Genomic DNA, 21,273 nt, shown 5'->3' with positions numbered 1-21,273 from the left:
CTCCTCGCAAGGCCGGGGCCACCCCGACCCCCAGCCCAAACCCTACCTTCTCAGCTCATCCTCGGTGTCCCCAGAATCTTCTGCCCCATTGTCCTGTCCTTCTGCGAATGGAAGCTTAGTCAATGCAAGGCCCATGCCTTCTCGTCTGGGAAGACCGGTAACCTTCCCGCCCAGTCTCATGCCTGAGCACAGATGCAGGCATTCCAACCCGCAGGCTCAGTGGCCCTCCAAATCCAGTTAGGGGTTGTGGGGGGTGGGACAGCCACCCTCTACCCCAGATCCATTGCCTGGAATCCAGCCCCTCCTCCCTCAGACCCAGAGTCCAGGCCCCCAGCCCCTCCCCCCTCAGACCCAGGATCCAGACCCCCGGCCCCTCCCCCCTCAGACCCAGGATCCAGACCCCCGGCCCCTCCCCCCTCAGACCCAGGATCCAGACCCCCGGCCCCTCTCCCCTCAGACCCAGGATCCAGACCCCCGGCCCCTCCTCCCTCAGACCCAGAGTCCAGGCCCCCAGCCCCTCCCCCCTCAGACCCAGGATCCAGACCCCCGGCCCCTCGCCCCTCAGACCCAGGATCCAGGCCCCCGGCCCCTCCCTGCTCAGACCCAGGATCCAGACCCCCGGCCCCTCCTCCCTCAGGCTCTGACCTGACTGCTCCCCCTTGGTGTCAGTATCTTCCTGGGGCCCTGGTGAGGGTGGTTTGGTCTCTTCTGGGGTTGGGGGTCTCTGCGGTGAGCTAGGTCCTGCTGCCTGAGAGGGCTTGGCTTTGGTCTGGAGGCGCTGAGGAGGGAGGGTGGGTCAGCAAGGACGGAAGGGGCAGCGCGGGTGTGAGCGTGGGGGGCGCCTGCAGGAGGCAGGAGTGGAGAGTTTGGGTACCATGACACACCCATGTACCCCCCCACTCCACCCTCCCCCGCCCGGGCCGGAGGCATCAGACCTTTCGGGGAGGCTTGGGGGCTTCATCCCCACTGCTGCCGCCATGAGAGCCCCCCTCATCCTCGCTGCTCGAGTCTGGCCCAGCCATGAGGTACCTGGGGGAGGAATCAGGCCTCAGACAAACAGCAGATGTGTCCTCTGGGGGAGGTGGGGAGGGGGCTTAGGAAGCAACAGGCACTGGCTGTTTATTCAGTATTTACTAAATACTCAGGGTGGCAATCATGGCTCCTCTCCTAGCCCACCCTCCTCCCAGCTCCGGAAGGGCCCCAGAGACCCCCAGCCACCCACACCAGAGACCAGAGCACTTCCTGGCTTCCCTTCCCTCTTTGGGAAGAAATGACTCATTTCAGAAAAGGAACAACAAAAAAAGTCAGAAATAATTCTCCCCTTTGAGAATCAAAGTCAGTTTCTCATTAGGCGCTGAGTGCCCCTGCAGCTCCTCTGGGCAGACACCAGGCTGACTCCAACCCCGGCTCCTCCGCCCAGGCATGCTCTCCGCCTCTGTTCAGCCTGGCAAACCTGTTCTCTTCCTTGAAGACCCCTAGCTCACTGCGGTCCTCCCCTTGGGCCTGCCTCCAAACTGTTTTAGAGCTAAGTCCGGCCCCTCATCAAAGTCAGAGGCCTTCGAGGGCAGGACCCGACGTCGGGGGCCAGCATTGCACAGCCCAGCCTGGCGCCAAGCAGGGGCTTCGGGTGAAGGAATGTGAACAGGCGGGCGGGCGCTCTCTGCCCTGAGGCTTTGGGAATGCTGTGTCTCCAGCCTGCAGTGTCCTTTTCCTTCGCTAAGCAGACTTCCCAGAGCCCTGCACTGACCGCCCCCCCTGCCCCCACTGTGTCTCCCCGCCCTGCCCCTCCTCCTCTGGGAAGTCTGCTGACTCTGGGCCAGAAGGGCCTGGCCTGATTTCTCTCCAGATCCCTGACACTGCCCAGCATGGGGACAAGGGGCAGGGTCGGGGTGTGCGTGTGTAAACCACATGCGCGCAGCGAGGCCTCACCTCCGAGAGGGCAGCCGCCGCCGCATGCGGTGACAGTCCAGCACCCACTCTTTCCGCACGATTCGGCCTCCGAGGCCTAGGACCTGGCTGTACTTGGGGGTGTTGGCAAAGGCGCAGCTGGCAGAGAGCGGAATGGAGGGTGTCAGCCCAGTGTGATCTGAGAGGTGAAGGGCAAAGAGGGACAAGGGGCACAGAAAGAGAGAGACAGGGAGAGACACGGGGCAGATGTGGGAGAAGCAGAAAAGACACAGGGAGGCCAAGGGGAAGACTTTAAGAATCAGAGGGAAGAAGAGAAAGAGAACAAGAGGCAGAGGATACAGAGAGGCGAAGTAACAGAGAGAAGGCAACACAGAGGAGACGAAGGGAGGCAGAGGAGAGGCAGCAGGGAGCGTGGGGAGGGGTCGCAGGCCTACATGAGGTGGGTGCTGTCTGGAGTCCAGTCTGGCCGATACTTGGCCCCCAGCTCCAGGGCCTTGTCCCGGAGCTCCGAGCGGAAGGGGTTCTGGAAGCCGCTCAGCACCACCACCACACCCTGGAGGATCTTCCCCAGCTCCTGCGGGCCGGCGCGGGGGGCCCTGGGCTCAGCACCTTCTCCTCGGGGCTTCCCTGGCGCCGCCCCCCGTGCTGCGGCAGGGACAGGGGCAGTGGCTGGGGTAGGGGTGGGAGCTGACACTGGGGAGGCCAAGGAGTGGATTCAGTCAGTAGCTGTAGGGCTACACCCCCAGCCCTTCCCTACCCAGACCCAGGATCCAGGCCCCTGGCTCTTCCTCCCTCAGACCCAGGATCCAGACCCCCTGCCCCTCCCACCTCAGACCCAGGATCCAGGCCCTCTGCCCCTCCCCCCTCAGACCCAGGATCCAGGCCCCCGGCCCCTCTCCCCTCAGACCCAGGATCCAGGCCCCCGGCCCCTCCTCCCTCAGACCCAGGATCCAGACACCCCCCCCCCACCTCAGACCCAGGATCCAGGCCCCCGGGCCCTCCCTCCTCAGACCCAGGATCCAGACACCCCGCCCCTCCTCCCTCAGACCCAGGATCCAGGCCCCAGGCCCCTCCTCCCTCAGACCCAAGATCCAGACCCCCGGCCCCTCCCCCCTCAGACCCAGTATCCAGGCCCCCGGCCCCTCCTCCCTCAGACCCAGAATCCAGACACCCCCCTCTCCCCTCAGACCCAAGATCCAGACCCCCGGCCCCTCCCACCTCAGACCCAGGATCCAGACCCCCGGCCCCTCCTCCCTCAGACCCAGGATCCAGACCCCCGGCCCCTCCTCCCTCAGACCCAAGATCCAGACACCCGGCCCCTCCCCCCTCAGACCCAGTATCCAGGCCCCCGGCCCCTCCCACCTCAGACCCAGGATCCAGACCCCCGGCCCCTCCCCCCTCAGACCCAGTATCCAGGCCCCTGTGGGAACAAGGAATCCAGTTTGCTCACATTTGGTTCTCTTGAGGGCGGGTGGTGAGGGCTGGGCGGATGGTTTGCTGGGGGTCTTCTTTTCTTCGTGGCTCAAATCCAGCTTCCTCTTGCCTCTGGGGGACTCCTGAGGATGAGCGGGTAGGATGGGCCGAGGCCTCCAGCTCACCTCCTCCCTTTCCACCCCACCAGGTCCGATGATCTCACCTTGGAGGTGCTGCCTACTGTCTTGGAGGCCGGAGAGGCAGAGGAGGCGGCACTGGAGGCCTGCAGTGTAGCAGCTGCATAGCTGGGTCCTGCTGGGTCACTGGCTGCGACTGCAGAGGGAGAAAGTGGAGCCAGGTCGAGAGGGCTAGACCCTCAGATCCTTCGGCTCCTATCCATGGGACACAGAGTGTTGTTCCCAAGACCTGAGAGTGACCCAGGAGTCCAGGCCCCCGGCCTTTACTCATTCAGGACCCAGGTTTCCCGCACTCACCTGGAGGGGTCTTGTTGATCCGGCTGAAGAAGAGAGCCCCGGGTCTCAGGGAGCTGGCGCTCTCATCCTCCTCCTTCACGCGGAACTGGCCGAGCTTGGTCACTTTCTAAGGTCCCACAAGGTCAGCGCAGTGGGAGGGCTGTCAGCAGGGTGGGGTGAAGAGGTGGGGAGAAGGCTCTGGGCGGTGGCAGGTAGAGCTTACCTGGGATGAGGCCTCGGCCTCCTCTTTGTCTGGGGGGCTGTGAAACCTTACAAAACTCAGGCCATAGGGGGCATCCTGGGAGAGGAGGGGTGGGAATCAGGGAGTGTGGCCAAGGACTAAGGCTTGGCCCCAATCCCTTTTATTTACAGAAACCCCTTTCTGGCTCTTTCCCTCCTATGGACACACACATGCGGGGAAGTGACCACATGATAATGACAAGGATGATAACAGCAAGCTGTCATTGAGCCCTAACTTGGGGTCAGGCTCGGTGCAAAGCCCTTTACATGCACCAGCTCCTTAAGCCTCAGACCAATTGGCAAAGGCTGCTGGGTGTCTAAGCAAATACACTCTGCGTACCAAACTCCTGCCTGTGGAATGGGAGGGAGGGCTGGGTATCACTTCTGGAACTCAGAAATGCTCCGGACTCTTTCCCCTTCTGCTGGGTGGATGCAGAGCCATGAGATGGAAGGAGACTGGGTCCGGGATGACTGGCCAAACACCTCCCGGGACAGATCCAGAGGTATAAGAAGTATACCTTTACTGTGTGCTGTCATTACATACTCGGGTCTCGTCACCACAGCTTAGCATCCCTAACTTACAGCAACCCCATAAGGATCAGGAAACTGAAGCCAGAGGTCACACAGCTAAGGAGTGGAGAAGCCAGGTTTTAAACCAGTGTTCTGACTCCAGATCTCGTGATATTAACTCTGAGGCCCAATTCTACGAGGCCCCATCTCCAACAAGTTAGCAGCTCCCCCTCCCAATTCCCCTGAGGTCTTGCAGGTCATCCTTCCTCATCTCCCTCCAGGAAGCGAAGATTCCTATATGGGGAGGACCTCAAACCAATTTCAGAGAACGCAGGGACCCAGCCTCCTTGTAATCCCACGGGGAGACCAACTGTCCGGTCCTCCCAGCCCTCTGGGACTCAACATCGGCCTCTCGTCTCTCTCGTGGCTCGGGACCAAGGACCCCACTCCCACCCTGGGTACCTTGCTGTAGGGCTGGCTGCAGACAATTTTGACGCGGTCCCAGCGCTTCTCTGCTGCTGCCCGGACCAACTTGTCGGGCCCAAAGATGCGAACGCGGTTGGAATTTGAGCCACTGCGACTCTCGGAAGGGGACATGAAAGACGAAGTGACCAGAAGGACCTGGGGAAAGGCACAGAAGATGAGAACCAGGCCTGGCTGGTTTCAGTGACACCTCCTGGGGGCTGGAAGAGGGCAGGGGCCTGAGCAGGGACCAGGGAGTCGCCAGGGGCCTCAGGGCCTCTAGACCCTTCTCATTTCTGGGCCTCCAGTCAGTCCTTCCCTGACACAGGCCCCAGAGGGGTCCTTCTAGTGCCAGATCTGAACCACCCTTCTCTAAATTCTTCCAGAGTCTTCCATATCTGGCCACATGGCGGGAACCCTCAGGACAGGGAGCTTCAGGAACCCTCACCAGCAGAGGATATTCACAATGACTGGCACAATATTCATGCACCTTATTGTATTTTTTGGCCGTACCACACAGCTTGTGGGATCTTAGTTTCTTGACCGGGGACTGAACCTGTGCCCTTGGCAGTGAAAGCGTGGAGTCCTAACCACTGGACCTCCAGGGAATTCCCTCAAACACCTTTTTGAAATGCACAGCTGAGTCAGCAGAAGGGAATTATTCGAGGCCAGAAATTACAGTGCAGAATCCAAAGAGGTAGGGGAGCTGCACCCATTACTAAGTGACTGTCTCTCAGTTCAAACCCGCCCTCAAAAAACAAACTAACTAACTAAATAAATAATAAAATAAAATAGAAAAAATACAAAAGAAGAAAAAACAAAAAATATTTTAAAAAGAAAAGAAAAGAAAAGAAAACACGCCACCCTTGGTAGCTCAGCTCTGGGATGCTGGGGACGTTTCTAATCTCCAGCTGCTCCTTGTCAGGCTCTGCCAGCAGGGGGAGCTAGAGAGACAGGCTGGAGGAGGGAGGCGGGACCTGAGCCTTCTTGCAGATCCCCGGAGCAGCACCCAGGTGTGCTTCGCTCCTGCGTCTGCAGCTGTTGTTCTTCCCCCGGGGCGGCAGATGAATCCAGTTTGCAGCTTCCCAACACCTGCAGAACTGGCCTCACTGCACCCTCTCAGGGACATACCAGAACCAGCCAGGGAGCTCCCCTTCCTCAGGGTCTGAGTTTCAGCTCCAAGGGCCCCACCTCCAAGCTTGGAAACATCTACCCTTCAGTCATGCCAACCTCTTCCTTTTGTTCCTCCAACCCTAAGGGCGGTGACTGCCCCCTGCAGTTGCTTCCGCGTCCTGCCTTAGTCTTATGGCCTCTTCAATTCAATACCTTGTTACTAATTCTTTACGTTAATTCTCTCTGTTAAACTAACTGGTGTGGTTTCAGTCTCCTGGTGGGACCCTGACTGATACAGTGGGTGGCACTGATGTTGGTGATTCCCGGTGGCACAGAGCTTGATTTTAAAGCGCTCTAGGTGTTGGTAGCAGGAGAGACCAAGAAAGAAAGCCTGTGCTCCATGTCAGGAAGAAAGGCATCTTAGGGACCGTGCCACGGAGCAGAGAGCTGGGCCTCTCCAAAGGGCAACACCCTCCGTGGGTAAATTAGGGAGGAATGTGCCTTGTGGGAAGAGTCAGTGGGAGGCTTTAGCTCTGGGGGGACAGCAGAGAAAAGCTGAAAAATTCTCTCTGGAGACTCCTAACCGCAGGTCTGTACTCTCAAGGATTTGCAGTAAAAATCCACACTAGTTATCTGCGTGGAAAAACCCAAGGTGAAAATTTTAAGTGGTCCCATGTATGTAGTATCACCTGGTGCCGGGGCAAATCCTCTTCGGAGGAACGTACTTCAAACCAGGCCCTCAAAGAATTCCCACAGATATATTCCCCAAAAGCAGAATCAACAATCACACACACACACACACCATGAGGCATAAGGAAACAGGCTGCCATGATTTAGGGTCAGCAGAAACTATAAACTGCAGACTCAGACCCACAAAGACTGCACATATTGACATTATCAAACACACAATATAAAAGTAATTGTGTTTAACAGTCTAAAGAAATAAATGGAGCTATTAACAGTATGACGAAGGAACAAAAACTGACCAGGCAGTTTTGAAAAGCAGTGGAAGAGCTGCGTGCCCCACACTAAGGGATGAACCATGATTGGTCCAAGTGGTCTGATTTCCTCTGCCAGTGGCTGGTCCAAGGATGGGCAATTCGATGTTAAGAGGAAGGCTGCTGGAAGCTTTTGGGAAAGATTTTCCTTCTTCATTAAAGAGAAACAGAGGATGGAAGAAAACCCCTGCTTTTCTGCCATTCCACTCCTCCACTTTCTGCTTTGGATGCTACTAGGTGATGGATGGAGCCACAGCAACCATCTTGTGACCATGTGGGCAAAGCCCAAAAGAATCAAGAGGTGCCCAACCAAGCACCCTGACTTTGTTCAGTTGCCCAATCAACTCTGGGTCTGCCTAATGCTGGACTTCCCTCCTAAGGAAACAATATATATTCTTAGGCAGTAAGCCACCTTTAGTTGGGTGGAATCTGTTACTCAGTCTCTTTTCTAACTGACATGCTGTGAAATTAGAAAACAAATGCTTTTTGCTGAGAAAAACAGAGACTGTAACTAGATATCTCTTTGTGCTCAGCTCTTGATTATGAAAAGGAAACAGCAAAGATGACAAAAATTATACAGAAGGGAAGCCAGCTCCCTGGCCTTGACTACACTTGTTTATAAAAGGGCTGATTCTGAGCCGACGGGAGAGCTGAATTACCATCTAGTGACTAAATGAAGGGGCAACACAAGCTGTGGTTGGCAGCTGCCACCCACACTAAGGGGGAGCCTCCCTCTGAATATACTCTCCTCCCACTCATTGTGAAGAGAAAACAACTCCAGTTGTTTTATTACCCAATACTGTCTTTAAGGTTCTAGGATTAAACCTTTATTCTCTAGACTGCGCTAACCTTGCAAGCTTAGATATCCCCTTTGCAGAACTTGGAGGGGTTAAAAAAAAAAATGTTGGGACTTCCCTGGTGATCCAGTGGTTAAGACTCCGTGCTCCCAAGGCAGGGGGCCCAGGTTTGATCCCTGGTCAGGGAACTAGATCCCACATGTCGCAACTGAGAAGTCCGCATGCCGTAACCAAGACCCAGCACAGCCAAATAAACAAACAAATAAATAAACAAATATATATTTTTAATGTTGATGATTTTGTAGAAAATGTCACTAGTTATTAAAATATGTGCCTTTGGCTTCGTTTGTATGGGTGACATCAACACGGACCAGCCCTGCTCGGCTCTTTTTCCTTTTCTTTCTTGACTCTTCCAACCGTATCTAGTCTCTGGGCAGAAGCCAGACCTTATAAGTCCCAGAGTCTTTAATTCAGTCTTGGCTAGCAGTTATAACAAAACGTCCAGCAAAAGTTTAATTAAAAACCTCGAGAGAATGGGAGACTATTGACATAGGGGTTTTCATACTCTGAAAAGATCAAGCCCTAAGCGAACCATTCCACCTTTCTAGGTAGATAAGATAAGAATAATAGATTCACATGCCCGATTAGATAAAGTTTTAGCTAACAATGCACTTACTCTGTTTCCATAATTATAAAGTAGAATTTTGATCTAAATCTGTTTGCCAAGAAGAACAGAAAACTTTTTTTTTTATAGTCCCAAAGATGGTTGATTTTATTTAAAATTTTAAACAAGGAGGCCATTAGACTCAGTGACTCTGGTGCCTTAGGTAGCCTAAGTAAACCAACCAAAACCTAAGCCAGAGTTGGTGTACTCGGATCTAAGAAAATGAAATCAACTCATCGTGAATAGCCAAGTCACCAGATTTTCCCAAGTAAGGGAACCATTTAAGCTCTAGCCAATTAAATAATTGCTTTCCTTTGCTTCCCTGTCTTCTCTCTAAAAATCTCTGTCCTAGCCCATTGACACAGCACCCCTAATAATTTTTCAGTTTGGGCTGCCTGATTTGAATTGTTTGCTCAAATAAACTCTTCAAAACATAATGTGCCGTAGTTTGCCTTTTTACAACTTATAGAACTTTTATTTTATTATTATTATTTTTTTGGCCACAACACATGGCTTGTGGGATTTTAGTTCCCCGACCAGGGATGGAATCTGGACTCTCTCGGCAATGAGAGTGTGGCATCCTAACCACTGGATCTCCAGGGAATTCCCTAGAACCTTTAGAATAAGAATGTGTGTTCAAGGAAAACCTCACTGGTTAAAATGTACCTTGTAAGGTGGAAAAAGCACTTGATAAAATTCAACACATATGCATTTAAAAGACTGGCAATATCAAGAATAAGTAAGGATGGGAAGCAAAAAGAACTCATATACTGCTGAAGGGAATATAAACTGGTACAACCATTTTGGAAAACTGTCCATTTCTAATAAGGTTAAAACATATATCTACCTGAAGACCCTGCAATTCGACTCTTACGTATTTACCTAGAAGAGATCTCTATACAGAGGCTTGTACAAGAATGTTCACAGCAGCTTTTTTCATAATAGTCAAAAAGTGGTGGACTTCCCTGGTGGTGCAGTGGTTAAGAATCCGCCTGCCAATGCAGGGGACACGAGTTCGAGCCCTGGTCTGGGAAGATCCCACATGCCGTGGAGCAACTAAGCCCGTGCGCCACAACTACTGAGCCTGCGCTCTAGAGCCCACGAGCCACAACTACGGAGCCCACATGCCACAACTACTAAAGCCCACGCGCCCAGAGCCCGTGATCCGCAACAAGAGAAGCCACCGCAGTGAGAAGCCCACATACCGCAACGAAGAGTAGCCCCACTCGCTGCAACTAGAGAAAGCCCGCGCGCAACAACAAAGACCCAATGCAGCCAAAAATAAATAAATAAAATACATAAATTTATTTAAAAAAAAAAAAGTGGTGGGGAGTTCCCTGGCGGTCCAGTGCTTAGGACTCAGCACTTTCACTGCTGGGGCCTGGGTTCAATCCCTGGTTGGGGAACTAAGATCCTGTAGGCTGCACAGCATGGCCAAAAAAAAAAATGGCAACAGCCCAGATGCCCGTCAACAAGAGAATGGATGAACAAATTGGGATCTACGCTTACAGTGATTCGGCTCAATAAGGTGGAACAGACCGCTGACGTATATATGATATGTTAGAACACCAAAAAAACCAGTACGTTGAGTAAAGCCAGCCACAAAAAAAGAACACATGCTATAAAATTCCACTTATGTGAAATTCTAGGACAGGCAAGAAAAGAGATGAGTGGTGGCCTGAGATGAGGGTGGGAGGAGTGACTGCAAAGGGACACGAGGGAACTTTCGGGAAGGCCAGCGATGCTCTACGTCTTGATCTGGGGGACAGTTACGCAGGTGTGTACATCTGTCGAAATGCTGACCTGTGCATTTTATTATATGCAAAATATACCTCAACTGAAAAAAATTTTTCACTGCAAGAAAACTGATTTGTAGAAAACTGATTTGTTCACTTAAAATTGTAACCTCTCTTTTTCACAGCAGGTTTATTTTTACCCCAAATCATTTTGCTGATTGACCAGCTGGCTCGTTATGATCTCACCACTCTGGCTTGAATTCATCCAACTGGTTAAAAAAAGGATTGGGCCAATTTTTAAAATTCAGTAAGTCCCCTACATACAAACTTTCAAGTTGCGAATGTGCCCCTGTATGCCAGCTGTTGTACTGTACTACTGTACTTTTCAAGGTACTCTACTGGAAGATTAAAAATGTTTTATTTTCTGTGTTTGTTTTTTATGTATTATTTGTGTGAAAAGTATTATAAACCTATTACAGTACAGTACTATACTACTGTGTTAGTTGGGTACCTAGGCTAACTTTGTTGGACTTATGAACAAACTGGACTTACGAACAGGCTCTTGGAACGGAACTCATTCATATGTACGGGACTTACTGTATTTGTAATAGAGCAAAAGGCTTGTAAACATTTGTCACAAATAAAGTAACTAAGAGAGGCACCCCAAGCAATTCGGAATCTCAACTGGCTGCGACATCTCTGAGAAGTTCTGGGACCAGAAGCAAAGGAGTTTTGCTCTCAAGCAGCGACTGAATCGTAGAACAAACAGGTGCCTCTGGTTGTTTCTGCAACCATGTTGTAATTTCAGCCAAATCCCTGCTGCACACAGCTTATCACCTGGGTCTGCTCTTTGTCTCCGGGAACCCTGGGCTCCTCCGGAGGGCCACCGTCAGTATGACTCGCCTCCACCCTGGCCTGGCACCTGGGAGGCCTGAGGCCTCAATGGGGGCACCTGGGGCAGGGATCAGCAGGGGGCTTACCTCGTAGTCCTGCTCTCCGGCCCCTCCGGCTGAGCTGCCCACCAGCACCTCCACGAAGGCCGAGCCGTCGTTCCCGATGTCCACGCTGTGTATCTGCTCTTCCTTCTCTAACTGCAGGGGAGGGAAAGCGCACTGTCAGTGCCGCTCTGCCCCCCTCCCCCAGCTCTCTCGGAAGAGGGATGGGACCTCGGAAGAGGGATGACCCCAATCCGGGCCCCCTCGTCTCCTTGCAAAATCAACTCGGTGACAGTGAAGACAGGGCTGAGTGGGGCCACTGCGTCCCCTGCACGCAGCACAGGGTGTAGAGTCAGAGCTCGAAAATATTCACCGACCGACTGCATAAGCTCCCACACCCCCTTCCCTGACTCTGCCAGACTCTGCCGGATGGGCCGCTAACCCGCCACCACGGAGCTCTCCTTGGTGGCGCTATGCAGACAAACGGCACATCCGTCACCCCCGACCCCAATCACACAGGGCTCCGGGGAAGCTCCGAGGGGAGGGGCCTAGTCTGCTTTGGCTCACCACTGCTTCCTGGGTCTGAGTCCCGGCTCTGCCACACGCTAGCTATGTGGCCTTGTCAGCTCACCTCCTGGAGCCTCAGTTTCCTCATCTGTAAAGTGGGGATGGTCACCCTATCTAGGATTATGCGCATAAATACTACGGCCTCAGGGCCTGGCATGTAGCAGGCACCCTGCCACTGCCAGTCAGGAGGCAGTATTAGTCACTGCTCGATGACCGTTTGTCAAAAGAAGGAAAGAGCTGACTGTAGGATGGCTTTTGCCCCCAAAGTTTCTGCCATTCCTGTCTGACAGTAAAGGCCACGTGGGGGTGGAAGGCAGTTAAGAATGGCTGAAGCAAGTCTCCTGATTTCCACTCTGGGGATCTTTTATTTGGCTCCTAGAATGACACGTTACTACGACCCCCAAAGGTACCTAGTCTGCCACCCTACACCAGGATCATCCGACGGTCCGATCTGCCCTGTCACCTCCCTGTCGGGAGGTGGTCCGGACACTGCCTGCACCCTGCGGCAGGAAGGAACATCCCTCCGGGGAAGGAAGGAGCCTGGGCTTGTGGGGAGGTCAGCCTGACTTCAAATCCAGCCCTGCCACTGCCAAGCGGTGCAGCCCTGGGGGGCGTATAACCTCTCTGAGCTGCAGTTTCCTCACAAGTGAAAGGGGAGGGTCATCGTAACAGTCCTCCTTCCGAGGGGAGTCTAGATGACACATACTAACCACTGCAGCCCACAGCCACTGCAGCGGACGTCTAAGTGCTCAGACGTGGCAGACCCATAATAGCTGTATCTTCCCTCCGCCCCACAGCTCTTCGAGAGACAGGAGATGTTATTATCTCTATTTCACACGTAAGCAAATGGAGGCAGGAAGCGGTTGTGTCACTTCCCTGAGGTCACACAGCTGGCGCCCAGGCAGCCTGGCTGGGCTAAAATAAAGGTGTCAGCAGGGCTGCATTCCTTCTAGAAGTTCTGGGGGAGAATCGTTTCCTTGTCTTTTTTTATTATTATTATTAAAAAATTATTTTATTTTGTTTATTTTTGGCTGCGTTGGGTCTTCATTGCGGTGCGTGGGCTTCTCACTGCGGTGGCTTCTCTTGCTGCGGAGCATGGCGGGCTCTAAGCTCGCGGACTCAGTAGTTGTAGGCACACGGGCTTAGTTGCTCCGTGGCATGTGGGATCTTCCAGGACCAGGGCTCGAACGCGTGTCCCCTGCATTGGCAGGGGGATTCTTAACCACTGCGCCACCAGGGAAGCCCGTTTCCTTGTCTTGTTTCCAGCTTCTAGAGGCCCCTGCATTCCTCGGCTGTGGCCCCTTCCTCCATCTTTGGAGCCAGCAATGGCATTGCTCCAACCTCTGCTTCCGTCTTCACATCTCCTCTGACTCTGGTTCTCCTGCCTCCCTCCTTCCCTTATAAGGACCCTTGTGGTTACGCTGCACACACACACCCCCACCCCAATCATCCAGGCCAATCTCACCATCTCAAGATACTCAGTTCATCACGTCCACAAAGTCCCTTCTGCCACGTAAAGGACATATTCACAGGTTCTGGGATTAGGATGTGGATATCTACTGGGGGCATTATTCTGTCTACCACACTTAGCTAAGCTCTTCCTGGGCCAGGCATCACTGAATCCTCACAACCACCTTGGAAGGAAGGGTCTGTAACTCTCCCAGCTTCACAGATGGGGAAACTGAGGCTCAGACAGGTAAATAAATGGCTCACATGTCACACATAGCTAGTGACTGGAAGAGAAATTCAGACCCAACTGCCTGACGACAAGCCAACACTGCTTCCCAATTCCCCAGTTTCAATCCTTGACATAAAAACTCAACAGCTTGGGAATTCCCTGGTGGCCCAGTGGTTCAGACTCCGAGCTTCCACTGCAGCGAGCAAGGGTTCGATCCCTGGTCGGGGAACTAAGATCCTGCATGCCATGGGGCGTGGCTGAAAAAAAAAAAAACAAAAAACTCTGCCTCTCCCACATTTAAAGTATGGGGCCCTCCATCTAGTAGGATGTATATATATATATATTTTTAATGAATGGTTCTTATTTCATATACGACTACTTCTACTTTAAACACACACATATACTCCCCTGTCTTTCTTTTGATAAATAAAAAATCTCTTATGAAAACGTGGAAACAACCTAAATGCCCATCAGTTTATGAATGGATACACACTATGATATTCCCTACAATGGAACAGTGTTCAGCTGTAAAAAGGAACGAAGCACTGATCTAAGCTACAACATGTAGGAACCCCGAAAACCTAATGCTAAGTGAAAGGAGCCAGACAAAAGGCCACATATTGTCTGGTCTTATTTATATGAATGTCCAGTACAGACAAATCCATAGAGACAAAAGGTGTATCAGTGATACATGTACACACTAGTATATATAAAGTAGAGAACCAACAAGGACCTACTGTATTGCACAGGGAACTATACTTCATATTTTGTAATAACCTATAATGGAAGAGAATCTGAAAAAAAATCTAAAACTAACACAACATTATAAATCAACTCTACTTCAATTTCAAAAAATTGGAGGGACTTTCCTGGTGGCGCAGTGGTTCATACTCCATGATCCCAATGCGGGGGGCCCGGGTTTGATCCCTGGTCAGGGAACTAGATCACGTGTGCATGCCACAACTAAGAGTTCACATGCCACAACTAAGGAGCCTGCCTCCGCAACTAAGGAGCCCTCGAGTCACAACTAAGGAGCTCACTGGTCTCAACTAAGGAGTCCACGTGCTGCAAATGGGGAGCCGGCGAGCTGCAACTGAGGAGCCCGCCTGCCACAACCAAATAAAAATAAATAAATGAATTTTTTTTAAGTTTAAACTAAAATAGTAATATATTTTTTCTTGAAGATTTAAAAATTAAAAAGGTTAATATCAAGTGTTGATTTAAATGTACACCAGCAGTGTTAAATGCAGATTAATTCAGTAAATTCACTTGAGTGAAAAAAATTAAAATAAAATAAACAATTGAATTCCCTATTTTAACAAAAGTACATCGGTGGTTGCCAGCAGCAACCTGGGGAAAGGGGAATAGGGAGTGATCGCTTAATGGTTTTCGGTTTCTTTTTGGGGTGATGAAAATGTTCTGGATTAGACAGCAGTAATGAATGCAGAACATTGTCAATATTCTAAAAAACCCTGAATTGTACACTTTAAATGGTTAAGACCTTTACATTACGTGAATTTTACCTCAAGAAAAAAGACGTGAGTGTTCAGTAAGTATCAGCTGTGAGGAGAAAGGCTTAAGCACAGGATGAGTCATCTGTGGCCGGGTTTGTGTGCGCCTTTCCCAGGAAGACAGAATTCACGACAGTGGAAGAAATGAGACATGGAAGGTGTGCAAAGTCCCAGAGACATCTTATCAAAAAAACTGTTCCAAGACAAACATCATATTTTATTGCTTATATGCTGAGTCTATAAAAAAAAGAAAAAAAAGATACAAACGAACTTACCTACAAAACAGAAAGAGACTCACAGACTTAGAGAACGAACTTATGGTTACCAGGGGGAAGGGTTGGGAGGAGGCACAGACTGGGAGTTTGGGATTGACAGGTACACACTGCTATATATAAAATAGATAACCAACAAGGACCTACTGTACAGCACAGGAAACGCCGCTCAATACTCTGTAATAACCTGAATGGGAAAAGAATTTGAAAAAGAATAGATACACGTATTTGTATAACTGAATCACTTTGCTGTACGCTTGAAACTAACACAACATTGTTAATAAACTCTACTCCAATATAACAACAACAAAAAAACTGTTCCACATCCATGAAAGAATAAGGTAGAACTTGATGCGCCGTTAAAAAGAATAAGATAGAACTTGATGCACCATTAACGAGAATAAGGTAGAACTTGATGCCATGACAATGGATCTCCAAGATACAGTTTCTTGGAAGAAAACAAGGGCGAGGACTGTTTACATACAGTGTACTTTTTAAAAGGCCGGGAGGGGTGGATATATACGCTTGTACATGGACAGAGTGACCAGGGGGTAACATGAGAAACGGCTCACAGTGGCTGCCACAGGAGGGAAGACCTGGGCAGCAGAAATCGGGAGGGCGGGGGTAGGGAATGGAAGCAGGTGGTGGGGAGGAGTTTTCCTTTTCACTGTATACCCTCCCTTTTGTGCCTTTTGAGTTAACCACCATATGCATATAACACCCATTTGATAAGTAAAGTTAATAAAATCTCAGCTGTTATCTCCAACAATGGAATACTAGGAAGCCGCACCCAGCAAGGAGGATGAAACTAACAAAATGAAACTAACAAACAATGCTGGGAAAGAAAAGAGCAGCCAGAGGTGAAAGTACTATATACCCTGTGATTCCAGTTATGAACAATTCAAAGCCAGCCAAAGCTAATCAATGCTGTTAAAAATCTACGCCATGGTTACCCTTGCGGGGGAGCAGTGACAGGAAGGAGCACAAGGGGGCGTGGGAGGGGGTGTGTTCTGTTCCTTGATCTGGTTGGCAGTACACGGGCTGCAGTTGGTGATGATTCACTGGACTGTATGCTTTGCTGTACCCACGTGTCATGTCAAAAGAAGGTAAAAAATTTTAAAACATCACAATGGCAAACTGGTGATGAGAAAACCACTGAAAAACAGAAATAGAACGTGTCCACCTCGCTACTGAACATTTTTTCTAAAGAACACGCCTCAGCATGGGGGGGGCGGGGGACGGGAGGAGTTACACCTGGACTGCGTCTCAGCCACTCCCACCGGCCCAGGAGCGGTTAGCAAAGAGGCTGGAACTGCCCTCCTGGGAGCAGGTGATGGGTTGGCGATAGAGCCTCTTTCGGCCACCGCAAACGAAAAAGGCGTGTGGGGCTGTCACCACAAGCAGAGGGCTGAACCCCATACAGTAATACAGAGATATTGTGAGGTGCTATTTGAGGGGAAAAAAATACACAGTAGTAGGAAAATCCACAGATCAATCTACGTGTCTTGGTGTCCTGAAGTTTCCTCTCATCACTTGCTTGAAAAGAACCGAAATTAGCACTCGGTGAGCCTGGAGTCACCCTGCACGCTGGCAACTGGCAAACACCATCAGATTTTCCGAAGGGTCTCCAACGCGAAACAAATCGACAACCGCTATGACAGTGCTGCCTGCTCCAGCACTTTTCCCCTGCAGTTTATTCTCAACCTGGAAACCTCACAGAAGATTCTGGGAGAGGGGGCTTCCCTGGTGGCTCAGTGGTTAAGAATCCACCTGCCAATGCAGGGGACACGGGTTCGAGCCCTGGGCCGGGAAGATCCCACATGCCGCGGAGCAACTAAGCCCGCGAGCCACAACTACTGAGCCCGCGAGCCACGACTACTGAAGCCCGTGCGCCTAGAGCCCGTGCTCTGCAACAAGAGAAGCCACCGCAATAAGAAGCCCTCGCGCTGCAACGAAGAGTAGCCCCCGCTCCCTGCAACTAGAGAAAGCCCGTACGCAGCAACGAAGACCCAACACAGCCAATCAATCAATCAATAAAAGATTCTGTGACAACCTAAGTCACATTCTGTTCCTCCTCTGCTCAGAGGCCTTCCACGGCTCCCATCTCATGCAGAGTAAATGCTTAAATCCTTACAATGGCTTTTAGGCCTTACGTAGGTTAGGGGTCCTCTACCCCCACCCTATCAGCACCTACCCCTCTCCCCTGTCAACTCCGCTCCACCCACACACAGGGCTTGCTGCTGTCCCTCCAGCCCGCCAGACACCAGCCAGGCACCGGCCTACCAGGCACCGGCCTACCAGACGCCAGCCTGCCTTGGACTCTGTTTCTTTCCCAGGTACCTGCATAACTCAGGAAGGCCTTCCCTAACCCCCTATTTAGAAAAAAACCTCTTGCCACTGCCTCATCTTCCACTGGAGGCATTTCTCATTCCTCTTTTTTTCTTTTTTTAATATTTATTTATTTGGTTGCACTGGGTCTTAGTTGCGGTAGGCGGGCTCCTTACTTGCGGCTCGCCAGCTCCTTAGTTGTGGCCCGTGGGCTCCTTAGCTGTGGCATGCGAACTCTTAGTCACGGCACTCATGTGAGATCTAGTTCCCTGACCAGGGATCGAACCCCAGCCCCCTGCATTGGGAGCGCAGAGCCTTAACCACTGTACCACCAGGGAAGTCCCTCCTCACTTCTCTTAACCATGTAATTTCCTCCCTAGCACTCATCACCTGACATACGTACGTTTTACTTATTAATCGGTCAGTCCTTCCTTGCCAACATAAAATCTCCACAGGACTGACGTACGTTTGTCTTGTGGTGTCCACTGCACTATGCCCCAGTACCTACAACAGTGCTGGGCCTACACAAGGCGCTTCTATGAATGAATGAACAAATGAATCCATCCACTCCCAAGTCTCCAGGGCCTGTCCCTGTGCTGACAACTCCTACAGCCCTATCTCCAGCTCCATGTCCAATCGCTAGCTGTCCCCTGGATGTCCCAAAGTCGTAGCAAACCCGGACATCCCAACCAATGTGTCACCTTCTCAAGCTGCCCCTTGTCAAGGTTTCCCACTTTGGTGACAGGTGCAATATCCCCTTTGGTCTCCAAGGGCGGAGAATCCTGTGGCTTGTCTGGCTCCCTCGCCCCCCATAACCAGTCTCTTCTTGTTCCCAGTGCAACCGGGGTGCAGACCCAAATGGGATGTTCCTGATCATCTCCTGACCAGAGAGCCCAGCAGTCTCAGCGCCCAGTAATTAACACATGAATCCCTCCCTTTACACAAACACCTGCCTGCTGACAGGGCACTTTTGCAAACATTATGTCACCGGATTTTCACAGCAACCCTGGGCTCAGATCACATTATTCCCAATGGGCAGATGAGAAAACAGGTTCAGAGAAAAGAAACCATTTGCCTGAGGTCACAGGGTGAGTAAGAGGGACATGTGGGGTCTTAAATCCATGTCCCAAGACTAACTAAAAAAAAACATTGGCTCTAGGCAAGTTGTATAACCTCTCTGGGCCTAGTTTCTTCCTTGTAAAGGTGATAATAAAAGACTCGAGGTCATGGGGTTTTTATGAGGATTCAATTAATTAACCCATGTGAGGTGTTTAGAATGGTGACCGTAAGTTGTAATTTTTTTTCCTTTTAGTTCCCTGACCAGGGATTGAACCCGGGCCCTCGGAGCATGGAGTCCTAACCACTGGACCACCAGGGAATTCCCAGGCAGCTGTAACGTTGAATAAATGTTAGCTCTCATTATTCTTACTATGTTAGGGACCTAGGAGATATTTAAATTCCTAAAATCATTCAGAAAATCTTGTGGGTCTGTGTATTTTTCCGGGGAAGAGAATTCTCAGATTCTCCCTAATTCTCAAAAGGTTCTGTGAACCAAAACTTTTTCAGAACCACTGGGCAAGAGAGAGACAATAATATGTTTTAACACAATCAGGTAAGCCTTGCCCCCAACATCCCTCCCCAAACACCTCCTACATTCAGAAGGGAGGAATGTGGCCAAAATCAAGAAAGCCAAGGTATGGGAAAAAAAAAAAAAAAAGAAAGAAAGCCAAGGTATGAACACAGAGCAGCAGGACAAAGTGGCTAAGAACACCCACAGTAGGTTCAGGTCTTAGCACCGCCATTTATTAGTGGTGATAACAGCCCCTACATTATCCAACTCCATGAAGAGTCGGGTCACACAGGTAAAACACCCAGGCCGGCGGCACCAGGCAAAGAGCAGATGCTTGGCAACACACCTAGCTCGCTTCTCCCACCAGCTTCTTATGCCGGAGAGGAACAGCCTGTTTGGAATTCTGTAACCATCTTGGGTCAAACTACCCTTTCATCTTTGCCTCCCTCCAACTTCACAGAGAACGTACCAAAGCGCTCAGCATTCCAGACACGGTAGCTTAGACTGGCCACTTCACTTCGCCCTGCCCTATGCCCCAGTTGCCTCATCTTTAAAATGAGGTTGACTGTGGACTTCCCTGGTGGTCCAGTGGTTAAGACTCCACACTCCCAACGCAGACAGCCCGGGTTGGATCCCTGGTCAGGGAGCTAGATCCCGCGTGCCACAACTAAGACCAGCGCAGCCAAATACATAAATATTTTTTAAAATAAAAAAAATAAAATGAGGTTGATTGGCTTAGATGATATGAGACAACTTCCAGCCCTGAGCCCAGAGACTTTAGAAGGCAGGATACATGGCAATGATTCACTCTGTTCCAGCTGAGAAAACTGAGGCCCCGACAGTAGCAGCAACCTAACTGGGCCACACACTGATTCACCCCTGGCCTAGTGCCTGGATCATCTTTCTCCCCTGCTAGGGGGCACAAGGATCACACCGCTCATTTTCCAGGTGAGGAAGCTGAGGCCCATAGGGAAAGTGCCTCAACTCACTGCCAGTTAACTCCAGACTCCTATTAAGGAGATGGGGGGAGGGCAGAATCACCTGGAGCACCACAGAGATGGTCTTCTCGCCCGCCTTGGCCGCGCGCCACTTTCGGTAAGTATCTGCCTTGAGAAGGTTTTCTGCACAGTAGGTCTGGAGAGAAGAGTGGGAAAGGGCAAGTTAGGGTACAGAGATGACAGCTAGGTCCCCAGCTCTCAGATTATTCCATTGAGATCCCCCAGATTTAAGTTTCCCTATTAATCCCCACACACTCTGCCTTGAGTCCCCTACAGCATTTTCCCCTGGAAATTCTCCCCTGGGCCTTCCAAGGAAGCTCCCCTATCCCTCCTTTTCTCTCTGAAAGTTCCTCTAGTCCACATCTCTCTAGAATTCCCTGATGGCCTCTGAGAAATTCTCCCAGGACCCTCCTTAGAATTCCACAAAGTCCCTTTTGTGAAAGGAAAATCAAAATGAAGTCGGTATTGCTAAAAGGACTCTCTAAAATGGAGCTGGGTGGCCACCGAGGAATTGGGACCACGCAGGTCTCAGCCTGGATGGAATGTGACCTTTTGACCACTTATTGCATTCAACACAGGCATCCAAAACATCTACCAGAAACTCGATACTTATCGGACACTTACCGTAAAGTAACTCATGACACCCTATTCTTTAAAGCCAAATATTTCTTGTATCAGAGGCAATTACAGTTCTCTCTAGACAACTTTAACCACCTGGTGACCTTTGTCCTCATAAGCCCCTGACTCTCTCTCCCAACACAGTTTCGGTTTTACGGAAATCTGTGTCTCTCTAATATCAGTTCCTAAAACCCCAAATAAAGTTCTTTTTTCTTCGCAGCCCGGAAACTGATTATTGTTCAACCCCTTTTGGGCTCCAAAAGTTCTCCTAGAGCCCCCTCAAGAATTCCTTTACTTCCTCCAACCTCCTCCACGCCAGTCCCTCACCGAGTCCTGGCTACTGCAGGATACCACATGGCGGAGGCGGATCTCCGGCATGTCAACGTCGTGGGCTTCGCCTGACCAAGAAGATGCTGGAGGGTCTGAGTTTAGGGTGCAGACAGCTGGGGCGCCCTGCGCGGGCTTAACTGCGCAAGCGCACG

At 51.0% G+C, this 21,273-nt stretch overlaps 1 protein-coding gene across 4 annotated transcripts in view; it reads right to left on the bottom strand.

Annotated features, from left to right (window-relative positions):
• The window catches only part of XRCC1 (X-ray repair cross complementing 1), a 25,805-nt gene extending 4,532 nt beyond the window's left edge, over positions 1 to 21,273 (bottom strand). For 2 of the 4 annotated variants that reach the window (XM_060130276.1, XM_060130275.1), the window contains exons 1-13: positions 21,119 to 21,273; positions 20,217 to 20,309; positions 11,295 to 11,405; positions 5,007 to 5,165; positions 4,018 to 4,092; positions 3,816 to 3,921; positions 3,545 to 3,654; positions 3,359 to 3,464; positions 2,343 to 2,601; positions 1,930 to 2,046; positions 936 to 1,029; positions 646 to 778; positions 47 to 101 (exon numbers count right to left, since the gene is read on the bottom strand). In XM_060130276.1, coding sequence (XP_059986259.1) covers positions 47 to 101; positions 646 to 778; positions 936 to 1,029; positions 1,930 to 2,046; positions 2,343 to 2,601; positions 3,359 to 3,464; positions 3,545 to 3,654; positions 3,816 to 3,921; positions 4,018 to 4,092; positions 5,007 to 5,165; positions 11,295 to 11,405; positions 20,217 to 20,309; positions 21,119 to 21,169 — 1,469 coding nt within the window. In that variant the 5' untranslated portion in view covers positions 21,170 to 21,273. The remainder of the gene's footprint in view (positions 1 to 46; positions 102 to 645; positions 779 to 935; positions 1,030 to 1,929; positions 2,047 to 2,342; positions 2,602 to 3,358; positions 3,465 to 3,544; positions 3,655 to 3,815; positions 3,922 to 4,017; positions 4,093 to 5,006; positions 5,166 to 11,294; positions 11,406 to 20,216; positions 20,310 to 21,118) is intronic. The other 2 variants (XM_060130277.1, XM_060130278.1) reach the window with 2 other exon arrangements.

The sequence above is a fragment of the Lagenorhynchus albirostris genome, chromosome 19, assembly GCF_949774975.1.
Source record: "Lagenorhynchus albirostris chromosome 19, mLagAlb1.1, whole genome shotgun sequence".
Taxonomy (NCBI): domain Eukaryota; kingdom Metazoa; phylum Chordata; class Mammalia; order Artiodactyla; family Delphinidae; genus Lagenorhynchus; species Lagenorhynchus albirostris.
This window is presented reverse-complemented; position numbering and strand designations above follow the sequence as displayed.